Genomic DNA, 21,656 nt, shown 5'->3' on the forward strand with positions numbered 1-21,656 from the left:
ATGAGGTCACTAGGCACGGAACTCCTAACCATTTCATAACACCTTTTTTACATGAAATCTCTCTTGCTTATAATACAAGCACGATGTATCCCCAGACATAACTGTAGCTCAGGGATATTGAAGAACGTTAGCCTGCATGTTGCCAAATGTCAAGCACAACCGATGCTCATTTTTCACATCTGGATTTTAGTTTTTTTTTCCAAGGATGATTGATTTATGGCTCAATCATGTCAGTTAAAAAATGCTTTTAAAATGTCAGCCAGGACAACATGGATTTTGGCATGGTGTTCTCATTGGGCACTTGACTAGAATAGGAAGTCTGTCTGTCTGTCTGTCTGTCTGTCTGTCTGTCTGTCTGTCTGTCTGTCTGTCTGTCTGTCTGTCTGTCTATCTGTCTGTCTGTCTGTCTGTCTGTCTGTCTGTCTGTCTGTCTGTCTGTCTGTCTGTCTCTGTGTCTGTCTGTCTCTGTGTCTGTCTGTCTGTCTGTCTGTCTGTCTGTCTGTCTGTCTGTCTGTCTGTCTGTCTGTCTGTCTGTCTGTCTGTCTGTCTGTCTGTCTGTCTGTCTGTCTGTCTCTGTGTCTGTCTGTCTGTCTGTCTGTCTGTCTGTCTGTCTGTCTGTCTCTGTGTCTGTCTGTCTGTCTGTCTGTCTGTCTGTCTGTCTGTCTGTCTGTCTGTCTGCCTGTCTATCTGTCTGTCTGTCTGTCTGTCTGTCTGTCTGTCTGTCTGTCTGTCTGTCTGTCTCTGTGTCTGTCTGTCTCTGTGTCTGTCTCTGTGTCTGTCTGTCTGTCTGTCTGTCTGTCTGTCTGTCTGTCTGTCTGTCTGTCTGTCTCTGTGTCTGTCTGTCTCTGTGTCTGTCTGTCTGTCTGTCTGTCTGTCTGTCTGTCTGTATGCCTGTCGTTATGCCTGTCTGTAAGAAATATGAGCCATGTTTACACCAATATGTGAGGAGGGAAGCATCTGCTTCTCGGAATGACTGTCTGGCTCTCTGTAAGTGGAGAGAGACGAAGGTAAACTGAACCCTGTTCCCTGTACTCTGTGTTGTGTCTGAAGGACGTACACAGCTGCATTGTTAAGATAGAATCATGACCAAACTAGATCTGGAACTCCCTAATACCAGAGGGTTAATACCAGGTAGACAGGCTCTAAGGTATAGAGAAGAGAAGAGAGAGCGGGGAGAAGGAGAATGAGAATGGGAAGGAGGAGAGGAGAAGAGAGGAGAGGAGAGGAGAGAAAAGGGGGAGAGGAGAGGAGATGGAGGAGGAGTGAAGAGGAAGTAGAGAAAAGGGGGAGAGGAGAGGAGATGGAGGAGGAGAGAAGAGGAGGTAGAGAAAAGGGGGAGAGGAGAGGAGATGCAGGAGGAGAGAAGAGGAAGTAGAGAAAAGGGGGAGAGGAGAGGAGATGCAGGAGGAGAGAAGAGGAGGTAGAGAAAAGGGGGAGAGGAGAGGAGAGTGGTCTAAGAGCATCTCTAAACACCTTTCTTGAGTGTCTGCAGATGGGTAGGTGCAGGAAATGTATTTTTCATAGAACACAGTGAGTGAAGCCAGCTGGGAGACTCATCCAGACTCCCAAAATCATATTTCACTGCACTGCTAGGGTAAATGGATGCTGTGCTTCTGTGTGCCATGCTCCAGTGGTTGCTGGGACTTCTGAGCATCAGCAGGGCTTTTGGACTATTCTAAAGATTATATCTTGAGATCTGAAGCGCCATGCTTTGAAAAATTCTCTCAGTGCTCTCTGTGTCTGTGTGTCTGTGGCCTACCAATGGTTAGCAGTGTCTGTGTGTCAGTGGCTTACCAATGGTAAGCAGTGTCTGTGTGTCTGTGACCAACCAATGGTTAGCAGTGTCTGTGTGTCTGTGGCCAACCAATGGTTAGCAGTGTCTGTTTGTCTGTGGCCTACCAATGGTTAGCAGTGTCTGTGTGTCTGTGGCAAACCAATGGTTAGCAGTGTCTGTGTGTCTGTGGCCAACCAATGGTTAGCAGTGTCTGTGTGTCTGTGTGTTTGTGGCCAACCAATGGTTAGCAGTGTCTGTGTGTCTGTGTGTTTGTGGCCAACCAATGGTTAGCAGTGTCTGTGTGTCTGTGGCCAACCAATGGTTAGCAGTGTCTGTTTGTCTGTGGCCTACCAATGGTTAGCAGTGTCTGTGTGTCTGTGGCCTACCAATGGTTAGCAGTGTCTGTGTGTCTGTGGCCTACCAATGGTTAGCAGTGTCTGTGTGTCTGTGGCCTACCAATGGTTAGCAGTGTCTGTGTGTCTGTGGCCAGCCAATGGTTAGCAGTGTCTGTGTGTCTGTGGCCTACCAATGGTTAGCAGTGTCTGTGTGTCTGTGGCCAACCAATGGTTAACAGTATCTGTGTGTTTGTGGCCAACCAATGGTTAGCATTGTCTGTGTGTCTGTGGCCAACCAATGGTTAGCAGTGTCTGTGTGTCTGTGGCCAACCAATGGTTAGCAGTGTCTGTGTGTCTGTGGCCAACCAATGGTTAGCAGTGTCTGTGTGTCTGTGGCCAACCAATGGTTAGCAGTGTATGTGTGTCTGTGGCCAACCAATGGTTAGCAGTGTCTTAGTGTCTGTGTGTCTGTGGCCTACCAATGGTTAGCAGTGTCTGTGTGTCTGTGTGTCTGTGGCCTACCAATGGTTAGCAGTGTCTGTGTGTCTGTGGCCTACCAATGGTTAGCAGTGTCTTAGTGTCTGTGTGTCTGTGGCCTACCAATGGTTAGCAGTGTCTGTGTGTCTGTGTGTCTGTGGCCTACCAATGGTTAGCAGTGTCTGTGTGTCTGTGGCCTACCAATGGTTAGCAGTGTCTGAGTGTCTGTGTGTCTGTGGCCTACCAATGGTTAGCAGTGTCTGTGTGTCTGTGGCAAACCAATGGTTAGCAGTGTCTGTGTGTCTGTGGCCAACCAATGGTTAGCAGTGTCTGTTTGTCTGTGGCCTACCAATGGTTAGCAGTGTCTGTGTGTCTGTGGCCTACCAATGGTTAGCAGTGTCTGTGTGTCTGTGGCCTACCAATGGTTAGCAGTGTCTGTGTGTCTGTGGCCTACCAATGGTTAGCAGTGTCTGTGTGTCTGTGGCCAGCCAATGGTTAGCAGTGTCTGTGTGTCTGTGGCCTACCAATGGTTAGCAGTGTCTGTGTGTCTGTGGCCAACCAATGGTTAACAGTATCTGTGTGTTTGTGGCCAACCAATGGTTAGCAGTGTCTGTGTGTTTGTGGCCAACCAATGGTTAGCAGTGTCTGTGTGTCTGTGGCCAACCAATGGTTAGCAGTGTCTGTGTGTCTGTGGCCAACCAATGGTTAGCAGTGTCTGTGTGTCTGTGGCCAACCAATGGTTAGCAGTGTATGTGTGTCTGTGGCCAACCAATGGTTAGCAGTGTCTTAGTGTCTGTGTGTCTGTGGCCTACCAATGGTTAGCAGTGTCTGTGTGTCTGTGTGTCTGTGGCCTACCAATGGTTAGCAGTGTCTGTGTGTCTGTGGCCTACCAATGGTTAGCAGTGTCTGTGTGTCTGTGTGTCTGTGGCCAACCAATGGTTAGCAGTGTCTTAGTGTCTGTGTGTTTGTGGCCTACCAATGGTTAGCAGTGTCTTAGTGTCTGTGTGTCTGTGGCCTACCAATGGTTAGCAGTGTCTTAGTGTCTGTGTGTCTGTGGCCTACCAATGGTTAGCAGTGTCTGTGCTCTGTGCTGAAAGGCAAAAGAGTTTCCCACCAATAGGGAAGCAGCACTGCAGCCTTTATTCCTGCAGTGGACAGTGGGTTTTACAGCTAACCCAGGCTGAGACAGTGGGTTTTACAGCTAACCCAGGCTGAGACAGTGGACAGTGGGTTTTACAGCTAACCCAGGCTGAGACAGTGGACAGTGGGTTTTACAGCTAACCCAGGCTGAGACAATAGGTTTTACAGCTAACCCAGGCAGAGACAGTGGACAGTGGGTTTTACAGCTAACCCAGGCTGAGACAGTGGACAGTGGGTTTTACAGCTAACCCAGGCTGAGACAGTGGACAGTGGGTTTTACAGCTAACCCAGGCTGAGACAGTGGGTTTTACAGCTAACCCAGGCTGAGACAGTGGGTTTTACAGCTAACCCAGGCTGAGACAGTGGGTTTTACAGCTAACCCAGGCTGAGACAGTGGGTTTTACAGCTAACCCAGGCTGAGACAGTGGGTTTTACAGCTAACCCAGGCTGAGACAGTGGGTTTTACAGCTAACCCAGGCAGAGACAGTGGGTTTTACAGCTAACCCATGCTGAGACAGTGGACAGTGGGTTTTACAGCTAACCCAGGCTGAGACAGTGGACAGTGGGTTTTACAGCTAACCCAGGCTGAGACAGTGGGTTTTACAGCAAACCCAGGCTGAGACAGTGGACAGTGGGTTTTACAGCTAACCCAGGCTGAGACAGTGGGTTTTACAGCTAACCCAGGCTGAGACAGTGGGTTTTACAGCTAACCCAGGCTGAGACAGTGGGTTTTACAGCTAACCCAGGCTGAGACAGTGGGTTTTACAGCTAACCCAGGCGGAGACAGTGGGTTTTACAGCTAACCCAGGCTGAGACAGTGGGTTTTACAGCTAACCCAGGCAGAGACAGTGGGTTTTACAGCTAACCCATGCTGAGACAGTGGACAGTGGGTTTTACAGCTAACCCAGGCTGAGACAGTGGACAGTGGGTTTTACAGCTAACCCAGGCTGAGACAGTGGGTTTTACAGCTAACCCAGGCTGAGACAGTGGACAGTGGGTTTTACAGCTAACCCAGGCTGAGACAGTGGGTTTTACAGCTAACCCAGGCTGAGACAGTGGGTTTTACAGCTAACCCAGGCTGAGACAGTGGGTTTTACAGCTAACCCAGGCTGAGACAGTGGACAGTGGGTTTTACAGCAAACCCAGGCTGAGACAGTGGACAGTGGGTTTTACAGCTAACCCAGGCTGAGACAGTGGACAGTGGGTTTTACAGCTAACCCAGGCTGAGACAGTGGGTTTTACAGCTAACCCAGGCTGAGACAGTGGGTTTTACAGCTAACCCAGGCTGAGACAGTGGACAGTGGGTTTTACAGCTAACCCAGGCTGAGACAGTGGGTTTTACAGCAAACCCAGGCTGAGACAGTGGACAGTGGGTTTTACAGCTAACCCAGGCTGAGACAGTGGGTTTTACAGCTAACCCAGGCTGAGACAGTGGGTTTTACAGCTAACCCAGGCTGAGACAGTGGGTTTTACAGCTAACCCAGGCTGAGACAGTGGGTTTTACAGCTAACCCAGGCAGAGACAGTGGGTTTTACAGCTAACCCATGCTGAGACAGTGGACAGTGGGTTTTACAGCTAACCCAGGCTGAGACAGTGGACAGTGGGTTTTACAGCTAACCCAGGCTGAGACAGTGGGTTTTACAGCTAACCCAGGCTGAGACAGTGGACAGTGGGTTTTACAGCTAACCCAGGCTGAGACAGTGGGTTTTACAGCTAACCCAGGCTGAGACAGTGGGTTTTACAGCTAACCCAGGCTGAGACAGTGGGTTTTACAGCTAACCCAGGCTGAGACAGTGGGTTTTACAGCTAACCCAGGCTGAGACAGTGGGTTTTACAGCTAACCCAGGCTGAGACAGTGGACAGTGGGTTTTACAGCAAACCCAGGCTGAGACAGTGGACAGTGGGTTTTACAGCTAACCCAGGCTGAGACAGTGGACAGTGGGTTTTACAGCTAACCCAGGCTGAGACAGTGGGTTTTACAGCTAACCCAGGCTGAGACAGTGGGTTTTACAGCTAACCCAGGCTGAGACAGTGGACAGTGGGTTTTACAGCTAACCCAGGCTGAGACAGTGGGTTTTACAGCAAACCCAGGCTGAGACAGTGGACAGTGGGTTTTACAGCTAACCCAGGCTGAGACAGTGGGTTTTACAGCTAACCCAGGCTGAGACAGTGGGTTTTACAGCTAACCCAGGCTGAGACAGTGGACAGTGGGTTTTACAGCTAACCCAGGCTGAGACAGTGGGTTTTACAGCTAACCCAGGCTGAGACAGTGGACAGTGGGTTTTACAGCTAACCCAGGCTGAGAGGTCAAAGTTGCAAGTGCAAATTTATAATGTTTTAGAATTGTCTGCATCCCAAATGGCACCCTATTCCCTATTAAGTGCACTACTTTTTACCAGAGTCACATGGTCCCTGGTCAAGAGTAATGCAGAATATAGGGAATAGACTGCCATTGTGGACTCAGAGTCATTGATCCATGCCACAGCACCTGTCTCCATTCATCTAGGGAGTAACGTTAGCCCCCTCATTTAGGCCTGCCTGCTGATCACCATGGAAACGCCATCTCCAGGTCACATCACTGGCATCATCATCGCTGTGACGATGATTCATGGGGTTTTCACACCGAAAGCCCACAGAACTGTTTATTATGGTCTGGCTTGGTTGCTTGGTGACTGTTTTGCTTGGTGACTGGGTGACTGGGTGGCTGAGTGACTGGATGACTGGGTGACTGGGTGGCTGAGTGACTGGGTGACTGGGTGACTGGGTGGCTGGGTGACTGGGTGACTGGGTGGCTGGGTGACTGGGTGACTGCGTTGCTTGGTGACTGGGTGACTGGGTGGCTGGGTGACTGGGTGACTGGGTGGCTGGGTGACTGGGTGGCTGGGTGACTGGGTGGCTGGGTGAATTGGTGACTGGGTGGCTGTGACTGGGTGGCTGGGTGACTGGGTGGCTGGGTGACTGGGTTGCTGGGTGACTGGGTGACTGGGTGACTGGGTGACTGGGTGACTGGGTGGCTGTGACTGGGTGGCTGTGGCTGGGTGACTGGGTGACTGGGTGGCTGTGACTGGGTGGCTGGGTGACTGGGTGACTGGGTGGCTGGGTGACTGGGTGACTGGGTGGCTGGGTTGCTGGGTGACTGGGTGACTGGGTGACTGGGTGACTGGGTGGCGGTGACTGGGTGGCTGTGACTGGGTGACTGGGTGACTGGGTGGCTGGGTGACTGGGTGACTGGGTGGCTGGGTGACTGGGTGACTGGGTGACTGGGTGACTGGGTGGCTGGGTGACTGGGTGACTGGGTGACTGGGTGGCTGGGCGACTGGGTGGCTGGGTGACTGGGTGGCTGGGTGGCTGGGTGGCTGGGTGACTGGGTGGCTGGGTGACTGGGTGGCTGGGTGACTGGGTGACTGGGTGGCTGGGTGACTGGGTGACTGGGTGGCTGGGTGACTGGGTGGCTGGGTGACTGGGTGACTGGGTGACTGAGAAGAATATTTAAAACACTTGAATAATACCTCTGGGCCATTCTCACTATATTTCAGAGGTGATGCCACTGGCTGGCTCCAAATTGCCATGGCAACTTATTCCCTGGCCAAAAGTAATGCACTACATAGTGTTTGTATGAATTATACCTGTTGTCACAGATACCCCAGCGTAGCTTCCTGACTGATCTAACTCACCATGGCCTGGTCAGTCTAGTGTTGTTCTACTGTCTGTCTGATATAGTGTCTCTGTCTCAGTCTAGTGTTCTACTGTCTGTCTGTCTGTCTGTCTGTCTGATATAGTGTCTCTGTCACAGTCTAGTGTTCTACAGTCTGTCTGATATAGTGTCTCTGTCACAGTCTAGTGTTCTACTGTCTGTCTGTCTGTCTGATATAGTGTCTCTGTCACAGTCTAGTGTTCTACTGTCTGTCTGATATAGTGTCTCTGTCACAGTCTAGTGTTCTACTGTCTGTCTGATATAGTGTCTCTGTCACAGTCTAGTGTTCTACTGTCTGCCTGTCTGTCTGGCTGATATAGTGGCTCTGTCACAGTCTAGTGTTCTACTGTCTGTGATATAGTGGCTCTGTCACAGTCTAGTGTTCTACTGTCTGTCTGATAGGGTGTCTCTGTCACAGTCTAGTGTTCTACTGTCTGTCTGATATAGTGTCTCTGTCACAGTCTGGTGTTCTACTGTCTGTCTGATATAGTGTCTCTGTCACAGTCTGGTGTTCTACTGTCTGTCTGATATAGTGGTTCTGTCACAGTCTAGTGTTCTACTGTCTGTCTGATATAGTGCCTCTGTCACAGTCTAGTGTTCTACTGTCTGTGATATAGTGGCTCTGTCACAGTCTGTCTGTCTGTCTGTCTGTCTGTCTGTCTGATATAGTGGTTCTGTCACAGTCTAGTGTTCTACTGTCTGTCTGATATAGTGTCTCTGTCACAGTCTAGTGTTCTACTGTCTGTCTGTCTGTCTGTCTGATATAGTGGCTCTGTCACAGTCTAGTGTTCTACTGTCTGTCTGATATAGTGTCTCTGTCACAGTCTAGTGTTCTACTGTCTGTCTGATATAGTGTCTCTGTCACAGTCTAGTGTTCTACTGTCTGTCTGATATAGTGGCTCTGTCACAGTCTAGTGTTCCACTGTCTCTCTGCTCCTGATACAGTGTCTCTGTCACAGTCTGGTGTCCGTCTGTCTGTCTGTCTGTCTGTCTGTCTGTCTGTCTGATATAGTGTCTCTGTCACAGTCTAGTGTTCTACTGTCTGTCTGACATAGCGTCTCTGTCACATTGATGACAACTGTAATGTTATTTTAGTAGAAGACCGGTGAGTGAGGACGGTTCAAATGTCTGGTTTAGGTTACTGTCAGTGACATCTACAGACAGAACACTGGGATTTACAGATTAGAGACTGTGTAATGAATTAATGGAGACATATAACCTAACAGCAGTCTCATGTACTGGTTTCCCCTAGTTTATAACAGAACAACAGTCTCATGTACAGGTTTCCCCTAGTTTATAACAGAACACCAGTCTCATGTACAGGTTTCCCCTAGTTTATAACAGAACAACAGTCTCATGTACAGGTTTCCCCTCGTTTATAACAGAACAACAGTCTCATGTACAGGTTTCCCCTAGTTTATAACAGAACAGTCTCATGTACAGGTTTCCCCTCGTTTATAACAGAACAACAGTCTCATGTACAGGTTTCCCCTAGTTTATAACAGAACAACAGTCTCATGTACAGGTTTCCCCTAGTTTATAACAGAACAACAGTCTCATGTACAGGTTTCCCCTAGTTTATAACAGAACAACAGTCTCATGTACAGGTTTCTCCTAGTTTATAACAGAACAACAGTCTCATGTACAGGTTTCCCCTAGTTTATAACAGAACAACAGTCTCATGTACAGGTTTCCCCTAGTTTATAACAGAACAACAGTCTCATGTACAGGTTTCCCCTAGTTTATAACAGAACAACAGTCTCATGTACAGGTTTCTCCTAGTTTATAAAAGAACAACAGTCTCATGTACAGGTTTCCCCTAGTTTATAACAGAACAACAGTCTCATGTACAGGTTTCCCCTAGTTTATAACCTAACAACAGTCTCATGTACAGGTTTCTCCTAGTTTATAACAGAACAGTCTCATGTACAGGTTTCCCCTAGTTTATAACAGAACAACAGTCTCATGTACAGGTTTCCCCTAGTTTATAACAGAACAACAGTCTCATGTACAGGTTTCCCCTAGTTTATAACCTAACAACAGTCTCATGTACAGGTTTCCCCTAGTTTATAACAGAACAGTCTCATGTACAGGTTTCCCCTAGTTTATAACAGAACAGTCTCATGTACAGGTTTCCCCTAGTTTATAACAGAACAACAGTCTCATGTACAGGTTTCCCCTAGTTTATAACAGAACAACAGTCTCATGTACAGGTTTCCCCTAGTTTATATCAGAACAACAGTCTCATGTACAGGTTTCCCCTAGTTTATAACAGAACAACAGTCTAATGTACAGGTTTCCCCTAGTTTATAACAGAACAACAGTCTAATGTACAGGTTTCCCCTAGTTTATAACAGAACAACAGTCTAATGTACAGGTTTCTCCTAGTTTATAACAGAACAACAGTCTCATGTACAGGTTTCCCCTAGTTTATAACAGAACAACAGTCTCATGTACAGGCTTCCCCTAGTTTATAACAGAACAGTCTCATGTACAGGTTTCCCCTAGTTTATAACAGAACAACAGTCTCATGTACAGGTTTCCCCTAGTTTATAACCTAACAACAGTCTCATGTACAGGTTTCCCCTAGTTTATAACAGAACAACAGTCTAATGTACAGGTTTCCCCTAGTTTATAACAGAACAACAGTCTAATGTACAGGTTTCCCCTAGTTTATAACAGAACAACAGTCTCATGTACAGGTTTCCCCTAGTTTATAGCCTAACAACAGTCTCATGTACAGGTTTCCCCTAGTTTATAACAGAACAACAGTCTCATGTACAGGTTTCCCCTAGTTTATAACCTAACAACAGTCTCATGTACAGGTTTCCCCTCGTTTATAACAGAACAACAGTCTCATGTACAGGTTTCCCCTAGTTTATAGCCTAACAACAGTCTCATGTACAGGTTTCCCCTAGTTTATAACAGAACAACAGTCTCATGTACAGGTTTCCCCTAGTTTATAACAGAACAACAGTCTCATGTACAGGTTTCCCCTAGTTTATAACAGAACAACAGTCTCATGTACAGGTTTCCCCTAGTTTATAACAGAACAACAGTCTCATGTACAGGTTTCCCCTAGTTTATAACAGAACAACACTCTCATGTACAGGTTTCCCCTCGTTTATATTACCTATATTTCCTTTTATTTAGTGAGTTTCTCTGTTGGCTTCCTGACAGGTTGATTTGTTATGGAGCTAAATGCTCGCTGGGTTGGGACTGTTGTGAATAGAAGCATGCTGAATTGCAGATATCCATTAGAGCTGAGTCATGTCTGCTTTTCCCAGGACATTACCAGAACTATTTCATGTCATTTCACTGAGATTGGTTTGTTGTGGTCTCGTTGAATGTGACCCTAGACTGTTGATGCTGCCAGGCAACACAAGTGTTATCTGTAAAATGAAGCGTTGATTACAGGAAAGAAACAGTAGATCTGTGGGGGATCTTATTGTGTTTCTAATGTTTAGTTAACATGGCTACAGGATGCACCAAGGAAGCTCCTGTTCTCTGAATGGCCAATCAAACAGGGCGGGGCTTGTGGCTGGTCTTGCCAACCTTTTTTCATGGTGACAGCTGAACAGAACAGTAGTCTATTGTGTGTGTGCATGATGTGGCTCTGTGTGTGTGTGTGACTTATATGCATGCACACTCATGCTCGACTGTTCTCCTCTGTTCTGTTCTCCTCTGTTCTGTTCTCCTCTGTTCTGTTCGGTTCTCCTCTATTTTGTTCTCCTCTGTTCTGCTCTCCTCTGTTCTGTTCTCCTCTGTTCGGTTCTCCTCTCTTCTGTTCTCCTCTGTTCTGTTCTGTTCTCCTCTGTTCTGTTCGCCTCTGTTCGGTTCTCCTCTGTTCGGTTCTCCTCTATTTTGTTCTCCTCTGTTCTGTTCTCCTCTGTTCGGTTCTCCTCTGTTCTGTTCTCCTCTGTTCGGTTCTCCTCTGTTCGGTTCTCCTCTGTTCTGTTCTCCTCTTCTGTTCTCCTCTGTTTGGTTATTTTTTGTTCTCCTCTGTTCTGTTCTCCTCTGTTCTGTTCTACTCTCCTCTCCTCTCCTCTGTTCTGTTCTGTTCTGTTCTCCTCTGTTCTGTTCTCTGTTCTGTTCTTCTCTCCTCTACTCTGTTCTGTTCTCCTCTGTTTGGTTCTCCTCTGTTCTCCTCTGTTCTATTCTGTTCTGTTCTCCTCTGTTCTGTTCTCCTCTTCTGTGTTCTGTTCTACTCCCCTCTGTTCTGTTCTACTCTCCTCTCCTCTGTTCTGTTCTGTTCTTTTCTCTTGTGTTCTGTTCTGTTCTCCTCTGTTCTGTTCGGGTTCTCCTCTCCTCTGTTCTTTTCTCTTCTGTTCTGTTCTGTTCTACTTTCCTCTGTTCTGTTCTGTTCTACTCTCATCTCCTCTGTTCTGTTCTCCTCTGATCTCTTCTGTTCTCCTTTCCTTTGTTCACCACTCCTCTGTTCTCCTATGTTCTGTTCTCCTCTCCTGTGTTCTCCTCTGTTCTCCACTCCTGTGTTCTCCTATCCTCTGTTCTCCTCTGTTCTCCTCTGTTCTGCTCTCCTCTGTTCTGCTCTGCTCTGTAGATGGATGAGATTAAGGTAAAAGACAGAGCATGCTGTGTGCTGGGGAAGGAGCTGGGTGTTCAGGCTGGACACACTCAGAGGCTCCAGCTGCAGAAGGAGGCTGTGGATGAGCAGCTAGCCCAGATCAGAAGCAGGGAGGCTGGGGCAGGAGGACACCTCCACAGCCCCAAACGAGATGCTCCTTACCCCAGTGGTGCAGGAGACACCTCAGAGAGCCTCGTAAGCAATCTCTCTCCCTCCATCTCGCCTCTCACTACTGCATAATGCAGGCTACCCCTCCATCTAGCCTCTCACTGCTGTGTACGTAATGCAAGCTATCTATAGACCTACCTCCACAAACGCAAGGCCCTTTGTTGCCTCTGCAACTTGAAATCTAGCTAACGTGTTTATTTTGCTCTCTTTGTGCTTCACCTTCTTTATCTGTTTCTAGACGCTTAAATGGAGTCTAGAGATCTGCTCTGGCTGAGCCTAGATTTTCTCTATTCCTCCACCCAGCACCAGTCCTCTCACCTCCTTTACTGTCTATTCCTCCACCCAGCACCAGTCCTCTAACCTTCCTTTACTGTCTATTCCTCCACCCAGCACCAGTCCTCTAACCTTCCTTTACTGTCTATTCCTCCACCCAGCACCAGTCCTCTAACCTTCCTTTACTGTCTATTCCTCCACCCAGCACCAGTCCTCTAACCTTCCTTTACTGTCTATTCCTCCACCCAGCACCAGTCCTCTAACCTTCCTTTACTGTCTATTCCTCCACCCAGCACCAGTCCTCTAACCTCCTTTACTGTCTATTCCTCCACCCAGCACCAGTCCTCTCACCTTCCTTTACTGTCTATTCCTCCACCCAGCACCAGTCCTCTAACCTTCCTTTACTGTCTATTCCTCCACCCAGCACCAGTCCTCTAACCTTCCTTTACTGTCTATTCCTCCACCCAGCACCAGTCCTCTAACCTTCCTTTACTGTCTATTCCTCCACCCAGCACCAGTCCTCTAACCTTCCTTTACTGTCTATTCCTCCACCCAGCACCAGTCCTCTAACCTTCCTTTACTGTCTATTCCTCCACCCAGCACCAGTCCTCTCACCTTCCTTTACTGTCTATTCCTCCACCCAGCACCAGTCCTCTAACCTTCCTTTACTGTCTATTCCTCCACCCAGCACCAGTCCTCTCACCTTCCTTTACTGTCTATTCCTCCACCCAGCACCAGTCCTCTCACCTTCCTTTACTGTCTATTCCTCCACCCAGCACCAGTCCTCTCCCCTTCCTTTACTGTCTATTCCTCCACCCAGCACCAGTCCTCTCACCTTCCTTTACTGTCTATTCCTCCACCCAGCACCAGTCCTCTCACCTCCTTTACTGTCTATTCCTCCACCCAGCACCAGTCCTCTCACCTCCTTTACTGTCTATTCCTCCACCCAGCACCAGTCCTCTAACCTTCCTTTACTGTCTATTCCTCCACCCAGCACCAGTCCTCTCACCTTCCTTTACTGTCTATTCCTCCACCCAGCACCAGTCCTCTCACCTTCCTTTACTGTCTATTCCTCCACCCAGCACCAGTCCTCTCACCTCCTTTACTGTCTATTCCTCCACCCAGCACCAGTCCTCTCACCTCCTTTACTGTCTATTCCTCCACCCAGCACCAGTCCTCTCACCTCCTTTACTGTCTATTCCTCCACCCAGCACCAGTCCTCTCACCTCCCTTTACTGTCTATTCCTCCACCCAGCACCAGTCCTCTAACCTTCCTTTACTGTCTATTCCTCCACCCAGCACCAGTCCTCTCACCTCCTTTACTGTCTATTCCTCCACCCAGCACCAGTCCTCTCACCTCCTTTACTGTCTATTCCTCCACCCAGCACCAGTCCTCTCACCTTCCTTTACTGTCTATTCCTCCACCCAGCACCAGTCCTCTCACCTTCCTTTACTGTCTATTCCTCCACCCAGCACCAGTCCTCTCACCTTCCTTTACTGTCTATTCCTCCACCCAGCACCAGTCCTCTCACCTCCTTTACTGTCTATTCCTCCACCCAGCACCAGTCCTCTCACCTCCCTTTACTGTCTATTCCTCCACCCAGCACCAGTCCTCTCACCTTCCTTTACTGTCTATTCCTCCACCCAGCACCAGTCCTCTCACCTTCCTTTACTGTCTATTCCTCCACCCAGCACCAGTCCTCTCACCTCCCTTTACTGTCTATTCCTCCACCCAGCACCAGTCCTCTAACCTTCCTTTACTGTCTATTCCTCCACCCAGCACCAGTCCTCTCACCTTCCTTTACTGTCTATTCCTCCTTCCTTTACTGTCTATTCCTCCACCCAGCACCAGTCCTCTTACCTTCCTTTACTGTCTATTCCTCCACCCAGCACCAGTCCTCTAACCTTCCTTTACTGTCTATTCCTCCACCCAGCACCAGTCCTCTCACCTCCTTTACTGTCTATTCCTCCACCCAGCACCAGTCCTCTAACCTTCCTTTACTGTCTATTCCTCCACCCAGCACCAGTCCTCTCACCTTCCTTTACTGTCTATTCCTCCACCCAGCACCAGTCCTCTCACCTTCCTTTACTGTCTATTCCTCCACCCAGCACCAGTCCTCTAACCTTCCTTTACTGTCTATTCCTCCACCCAGCACCAGTCCTCTAACCTTCCTTTACTGTCTATTCCTCCACCCAGCACCAGTCCTCTCACCTTCCTTTACTGTCTATTCCTCCACCCAGCACCAGTCCTCTAACCTTCCTTTACTGTCTATTCCTCCACCCAGCACCAGTCCTCTAACCTTCCTTTACTGTCTATTCCTCCTTCCTTTACTGTCTATTCCTCCTTCCTTTACTGTCTATTCCTCCACCCAGCACCAGTCCTCTAACCTTCCTTTACTGTCTATTCCTCCACCCAGCACCAGGCCTCTCACCTTCCTTTACTGTCTATTCCTCCACCCAGCACCAGTCCTCTAACCTTCCTTTACTGTCTATTCCTCCACCCAGCACCAGTCCTCTCACCTTCCTTTACTATCTATTCCTCCACCCAGCACCAGTCCTCTCACCTTCCTTTACTGTCTATTCCTCCACCCAGCACCAGTCCTCTAACCTTCCTTTACTGTCTATTCCTCCTTCCTTTACTGTCTATTCCTCCTTCCTTTACTGTCTATTCCTCCACCCAGCACCAGTCCTCTCACCTCCTTTACTGTCTATTCCTCCACCCAGCACCAGTCCTCTCACCTCCTTTACTGTCTATTCCTCCACCCAGCACCAGTCCTCTTACCTTCCTTTACTGTCTATTCCTCCACCCAGCACCAGTCCTCTTACCTTCCTTTACTGTCTATTCCTCCACCCAGCACCAGTCCTCTCACCTCCTTTACTGTCTATTCCTCCACCCAGCACCAGTCCTCTAACCTTCCTTTACTGTCTATTCCTCCACCCAGCACCAGTCCTCTCACCTCCTTTACTGTCTATTCCTCCACCCAGCACCAGTCCTCTCACCTTCCTTTACTGTCTATTCCTCCACCCAGCACCAGTCCTCTAACCTTCCTTTACTGTCTATTCCTCCACCCAGCACCAGTCCTCTCACCTCCTTTACTGTCTATTCCTCCACCCAGCACCAGTCCTCTCACCTTCCTTTACTGTCTATTCCTCCACCCAGCACCAGTCCTCTCACCTTCCTTTACTGTGTATTCCTCCACCCAGCACCAGTCCTCTCACCTTCCTTTACTGTCTATTCCTCAACCCAGCACCAGTCCTCTCACCTCCTTTACTGTCTATTCCTCCACCCAGCACCAGTCCTCTCACCTCCTTTACTGTCTATTCCTCCACCCAGCACCAGTCCTCTCACCTTCCTTTACTGTCTATTCCTCCACCCAGCACCAGTCCTCTAACCTTCCTTTACTGTCTATTCCTCCACCCAGCACCAGTCCTCTCACCTTCCTTTACTGTCTATTCCTCCACCCAGCACCAGTCCTCTCACCTTCCTTTACTGTCTATTCCTCCACCCAGCACCAGTCCTCTCACCTCCCTTTACTGTCTATTCCTCCACCCAGCACCAGTCCTCTCACCTTCCTTTACTGTCTATTCCTCCACCCAGCACCAGTCCTCTCACCTTCCTTTACTGTCTATTCCTCCACCCAGCACCAGTCCTCTCACCTTCCTTTACTGTCTATTCCTCCACCCAGCACCAGTCCTCTCACCTTCCTTTACTGTCTATTCCTCCACCCAGCACCAGTCCTCTCACCTTCCTTTACTGTCTATTCCTCCACCCAGCACCAGGCCTCTCACCTTCCTTTACTGTCTATTCCTCCACCCAGCACCAGTCCTCTAACCTTCCTTTACTGTCTATTCCTCCACCCAGCACCAGTCCTCTTACCTTCCTTTACTGTCTATTCCTCCACCCAGCACCAGTCCTCTCACCTTCCTTTACTGTCTATTCCTCCACCCAGCACCAGTCCTCTTACCTTCCTTTACTGTCTATTCCTCCACCCAGCACCAGTCCTCTTACCTTCCTTTACTGTCTATTCCTCCACCCAGCACCAGTCCTCTCACTTCCTTTACTGTCTATTCCTCCACCCAGCACCAGTCCTCTCACCTTCCTTTACTGTCTATTCCTCCACCCAGCACCAGTCCTCTCACCTCCTTTACTGTCTATTCCTCCACCCAGCACCAGTCCTCTAACCTTCCTTTACTGTCTATTCCTCCACCCAGCACCAGTCCTCTCACTTCCTTTACTGTCTATTCCTCCACCCAGCACCAGTCCTCTCACCTCCTTTACTGTCTATTCCTCCACCCAGCACCAGTCCTCTCACCTCCTTTACTGTCTATTCCTCCACCCAGCACCAGTCCTCTTACCTTCCTTTACTGTCTATTCCTCCACCCAGCACCAGTCCTCTCACCTCCTTTACTGTCTATTCCTCCACCCAGCACCAGTCCTCTCACCTCCTTTACTGTCTATTCCTCCACCCAGCACCAGTCCTCTCACCTCCTTTACTGTCTATTCCTCCTTCCTTTACTGTCTATTCCTCCACCCAGCACCAGTCCTCTTACCTTCCTTTACTGTCTATTCCTCCACCCAGCACCAGTCCTCTCACCTCTTTTACTGTCTATTCCTCCACCCAGCACCAGTCCTCTCACCTCCCTTTACTGTCTATTCCTCCACCCAGCACCAGTCCTCTCACCTTCCTTTACTGTCTATTCCTCCACCCAGCACCAGTCCTCTCAACTTCCTTTACTGTCTATTCCTCCACCCAGCACCAGTCCTCTAACCTTCCTTTACTGTCTATTCCTCCACCCAGCACCAGTCCTCTCACCTTCCTTTACTGTCTATTCCTCCACCCAGCACCAGTCCTCTCACCTTCCTTTACTGTCTATTCCTCCACCCAGCACCGGTCCTCTAACCTTCCTTTACTGTCTATTCCTCCACCCAGCACCAGTCCTCTCACCTCCTTTACTGTCTATTCCTCCTTCCTTTACTGTCTATTCCTCCACCCAGCACCGGTCCTCTAACCTTCCTTTACTGTCTATTCCTCCACCCAGCACCAGTCCTCTCACCTTCCTTTACTGTCTATTCCTCCACCCAGCACCAGTCCTCTCACCTTCCTTTACTGTCTATTCCTCCACCCAGCACCGGTCCTCTAACCTTCCTTTACTGTCTATTCCTCCACCCAGCACCAGTCCTCTCACCTCCTTTACTGTCTATTCCTCCACCCAGCACCAGTCCTCTTACCTTCCTTTACTGTCTATTCCTCCACCCAGCACCAGTCCTCTCACCTCCTTTACTGTCTATTCCTCCACCCAGCACCAGTCCTCTCACCTTCCTTTACTGTCTATTCCTCCACCCAGCACCAGTCCTCTCACCTCCTTTACTGTCTATTCCTCCACCCAGCACCAGTCCTCTTACCTTCCTTTACTGTCTATTCCTCCACCCAGCACCAGTCCTCTCACCTCCTTTACTGTCTATTCCTCCACCCAGCACCAGTCCTCTCACCTTCCTTTACTGTCTATTCCTCCACCCAGCACCAGTCCTCTCACCTTCCTTTACTGTCTATTCCTCCACCCAGCACCAGTCCTCTCACCTCCTTTACTGTCTATTCCTCCACCCAGCACCAGTCCTCTCACCTCCTTTACTGTCTATTCCTCCTTCCTTTACAGTCTATTCCTCCACCCAGCACCAGTCCTCTCACCTCCTTTACTGTCTATTCCTCCACCCAGCACCAGTCCTCTCACCTTCCTTTACTGTCTATTCCTCCACCCAGCACCAGTCCTCTCACCTTCCTTTACTGTCTATTCCTCCACCCAGCACCAGTCCTCTCACCTCCTTTACTGTCTATTCCTCCACCCAGCACCAGTCATCTCACCTCCTTTACTGTCTATTCCTCCTTCCTTTACTGTCTATTCCTCCACCCAGCACCATTCCTCTCACCTTCCTTTACTGTCTATTCCTCCTTCCTTTACTGTCTATTCCTCCACCCAGCACCAGTCCTCTCACCTTCCTTTACTGTCTATTCCTCCACCCAACACCAGTCCTCTCACCTTCCTTTACTGTCTATTCCTCCACCCAGCACCAGTCCTCTAACCTTCCTTTACTGTCTATTCCTCCACCCAGCACCAGTCCTCTAACCTTCCTTTACTGTCTATTCCTCCACCCAGCACCAGTCCTCTAACCTTCCTTTACTGTCTATTCCTCCACCCAGCACCAGTCCTCTCACCTCCTTTACTGTCTATTCCTCCTTCCTTTACTGTCTATTCCTCCACCCAGCACCAGTCCTCTCACCTCCTTTACTGTCTATTCCTCCACCCAGCACCAGTCCTCTCACCTTCCTTTACTGTCTATTCCTCCACCCAGCACCAGTCCTCTCACCTTCCTTTACTGTCTATTCCTCCACCCAGCACCAGTCCTCTCACCTCCTTTACTGTCTATTCCTCCACCCAGCACCAGTCATCTCACCTCCTTTACTGTCTATTCCTCCTTCCTTTACTGTCTATTCCTCCACCCAGCACCATTCCTCTCACCTTCCTTTACTGTCTATTCCTCCTTCCTTTACTGTCTATTCCTCCACCCAGCACCAGTCCTCTAACCTTCCTTTACTGTCTATTCCTCCACCCAGCACCATTCCTCTCACCTTCCTTTACTGTCTATTCCTCCTTCCTTTACTGTCTATTCCTCCACCCAGCACCAGTCCTCTCACCTTCCTTTACTGTCTATTCCTCCACCCAGCACCAGTCCTCTAACCTTCCTTTACTGTCTATTCCTCCACCCAGCACCAGTCCTCTAACCTTCCTTTACTGTCTATTCCTCCTTCCTTTACTGTCTATTCCTCCACCCAGCACCAGTCCTCTCACCTCCTTTACTGTCTATTCCTCCACCCAGCACCAGTCCTCTCACCTTCCTTTACTGTCTATTCCTCCATCCAGCACCAGTCCTCTCACCTTCCTTTACTGTCTATTCCTCCACCCAGCACCAGTCCTCTTACCTTCCTTTACTGTCTATTCCTCCACCCAGCACCAGTCCTCTCACCTTCCTTTACTGTCTATTCCTCCACCCAGCACCAGTCCTCTCACCTCCTTTACTGTCTATTCCTCCACCCAGCACCAGTCCTCTCACCTCCTTTACTGTCTATTCCTCCACCCAGCACCAGTCCTCTCACCTTCCTTTACTGTCTATTCCTCCACCCAGCACCAGTCCTCTCACCTCCTTTACTGTCTATTCCTCCACCCAGCACCAGTCCTCTTACCTTCCTTTACTGTCTATTCCTCCACCCAGCACCAGTCCTCTCACCTCCTTTACTGTCTATTCCTCCACCCAGCACCAGTCCTCTCACCTTCCTTTACTGTCTATTCCTCCACCCAGCACCATTCCTCTCACCTTCCTTTACTGTCTATTCCTCCTTCCTTTACTGTCTATTCCTCCACCCAGCACCATTCCTCTCACCTTCCTTTACTGTCTATTCCTCCTTCCTTTACTGTCTATTCCTCCACCCAGCACCAGTCCTCTCACCTTCCTTTACTGTCTATTCCTCCACCCAACACCAGTCCTCTCACCTTCCTTTACTGTCTATTCCTCCACCCAGCACCAGTCCTCTAACCTTCCTTTACTGTCTATTCCTCCACCCAGCACCAGTCCTCTAACCTTCCTTTACTGTCTATTCCTCCACCCAGCACCAGTCCTCTAACCTTCCTTTACTGTCTATTCCTCCACCCAGCACCAGTCCTCTCACCTCCTTTACTGTCTATTCCTCCTTCCTTTACTGTCTATTCCTCCACCCAGCACCAGTCCTCTCACCTCCTTTACTGTCTATTCCTCCACCCAGCACCAGTCCTCTCACCTTCCTTTACTGTCTATTCCTCCACCCAGCACCAGTCCTCTCACCTTCCTTTACTGTCTATTCCTCCACCCAGCACCAGTCCTCTCACCTCCTTTACTGTCTATTCCTCCACCCAGCACCAGTCATCTCACCTCCTTTACTGTCTATTCCTCCTTCCTTTACTGTCTATTCCTCCACCCAGCACCATTCCTCTCACCTTCCTTTACTGTCTATTCCTCCTTCCTTTACTGTCTATTCCTCCACCCAGCACCAGTCCTCTAACCTTCCTTTACTGTCTATTCCTCCACCCAGCACCATTCCTCTCACCTTCCTTTACTGTCTATTCCTCCTTCCTTTACTGTCTATTCCTCCACCCAGCACCAGTCCTCTCACCTTCCTTTACTGTCTATTCCTCCACCCAGCACCAGTCCTCTAACCTTCCTTTACTGTCTATTCCTCCACCCAGCACCAGTCCTCTAACCTTCCTTTACTGTCTATTCCTCCTTCCTTTACTGTCTATTCCTCCACCCAGCACCAGTCCTCTCACCTCCTTTACTGTCTATTCCTCCACCCAGCACCAGTCCTCTCACCTTCCTTTACTGTCTATTCCTCCATCCAGCACCAGTCCTCTCACCTTCCTTTACTGTCTATTCCTCCACCCAGCACCAGTCCTCTTACCTTCCTTTACTGTCTATTCCTCCACCCAGCACCAGTCCTCTCACCTTCCTTTACTGTCTATTCCTCCACCCAGCACCAGTCCTCTCACCTCCTTTACTGTCTATTCCTCCACCCAGCACCAGTCCTCTCACCTCCTTTACTGTCTATTCCTCCACCCAGCACCAGTCCTCTCACCTTCCTTTACTGTCTATTCCTCCACCCAGCACCAGTCCTCTCACCTCCTTTACTGTCTATTCCTCCACCCAGCACCAGTCCTCTTACCTTCCTTTACTGTCTATTCCTCCACCCAGCACCAGTCCTCTCACCTCCTTTACTGTCTATTCCTCCACCCAGCACCAGTCCTCTCACCTTCCTTTACTGTCTATTCCTCCACCCAGCACCAGTCCTCTCACCTTCCTTTACTGTCTATTCCTCCACCCAGCACCAGTCCTCTCACCTCCTTTACTGTCTATTCCTCCACCCAGCACCAGTCCTCTCACCTCCTTTACTGTCTATTCCTCCTTCCTTTACAGTCTATTCCTCCACCCAGCACCAGTCCTCTCACCTCCTTTACTGTCTATTCCTCCACCCAGCACCAGTCCTCTCACCTTCCTTTACTGTCTATTCCTCCACCCAGCACCAGTCCTCTCACCTCCTTTACTGTCTATTCCTCCACCCAGCACCAGTCATCTCACCTCCTTTACTGTCTATTCCTCCTTCCTTTACTGTCTATTCCTCCACCCAG

General features: G+C 49.3%; 1 protein-coding gene across 10 annotated transcripts in view; it reads left to right on the top strand.

Moving 5' to 3' along the window:
• The window catches only part of LOC135537808 (janus kinase and microtubule-interacting protein 3-like), a 129,501-nt gene that overhangs the window by 63,645 nt on the left and 44,200 nt on the right, over window positions 1–21,656 (top strand). For 6 of the 10 annotated variants that reach the window (XM_064963818.1, XM_064963821.1, XM_064963823.1 and 3 more), the window contains exon 5: window positions 11,982–12,200. The exons of the other annotated variants lie outside the window; for them this stretch is intronic. In XM_064963818.1, the coding sequence (XP_064819890.1) occupies window positions 11,982–12,200 (219 nt within the window). The remainder of the gene's footprint in view (window positions 1–11,981; window positions 12,201–21,656) is intronic. 10 annotated transcript variants of the gene reach the window in all.

Source organism: Oncorhynchus masou, unplaced genomic scaffold (assembly GCF_036934945.1).
Source record: "Oncorhynchus masou masou isolate Uvic2021 unplaced genomic scaffold, UVic_Omas_1.1 unplaced_scaffold_844, whole genome shotgun sequence".
Taxonomy (NCBI): domain Eukaryota; kingdom Metazoa; phylum Chordata; class Actinopteri; order Salmoniformes; family Salmonidae; genus Oncorhynchus; species Oncorhynchus masou.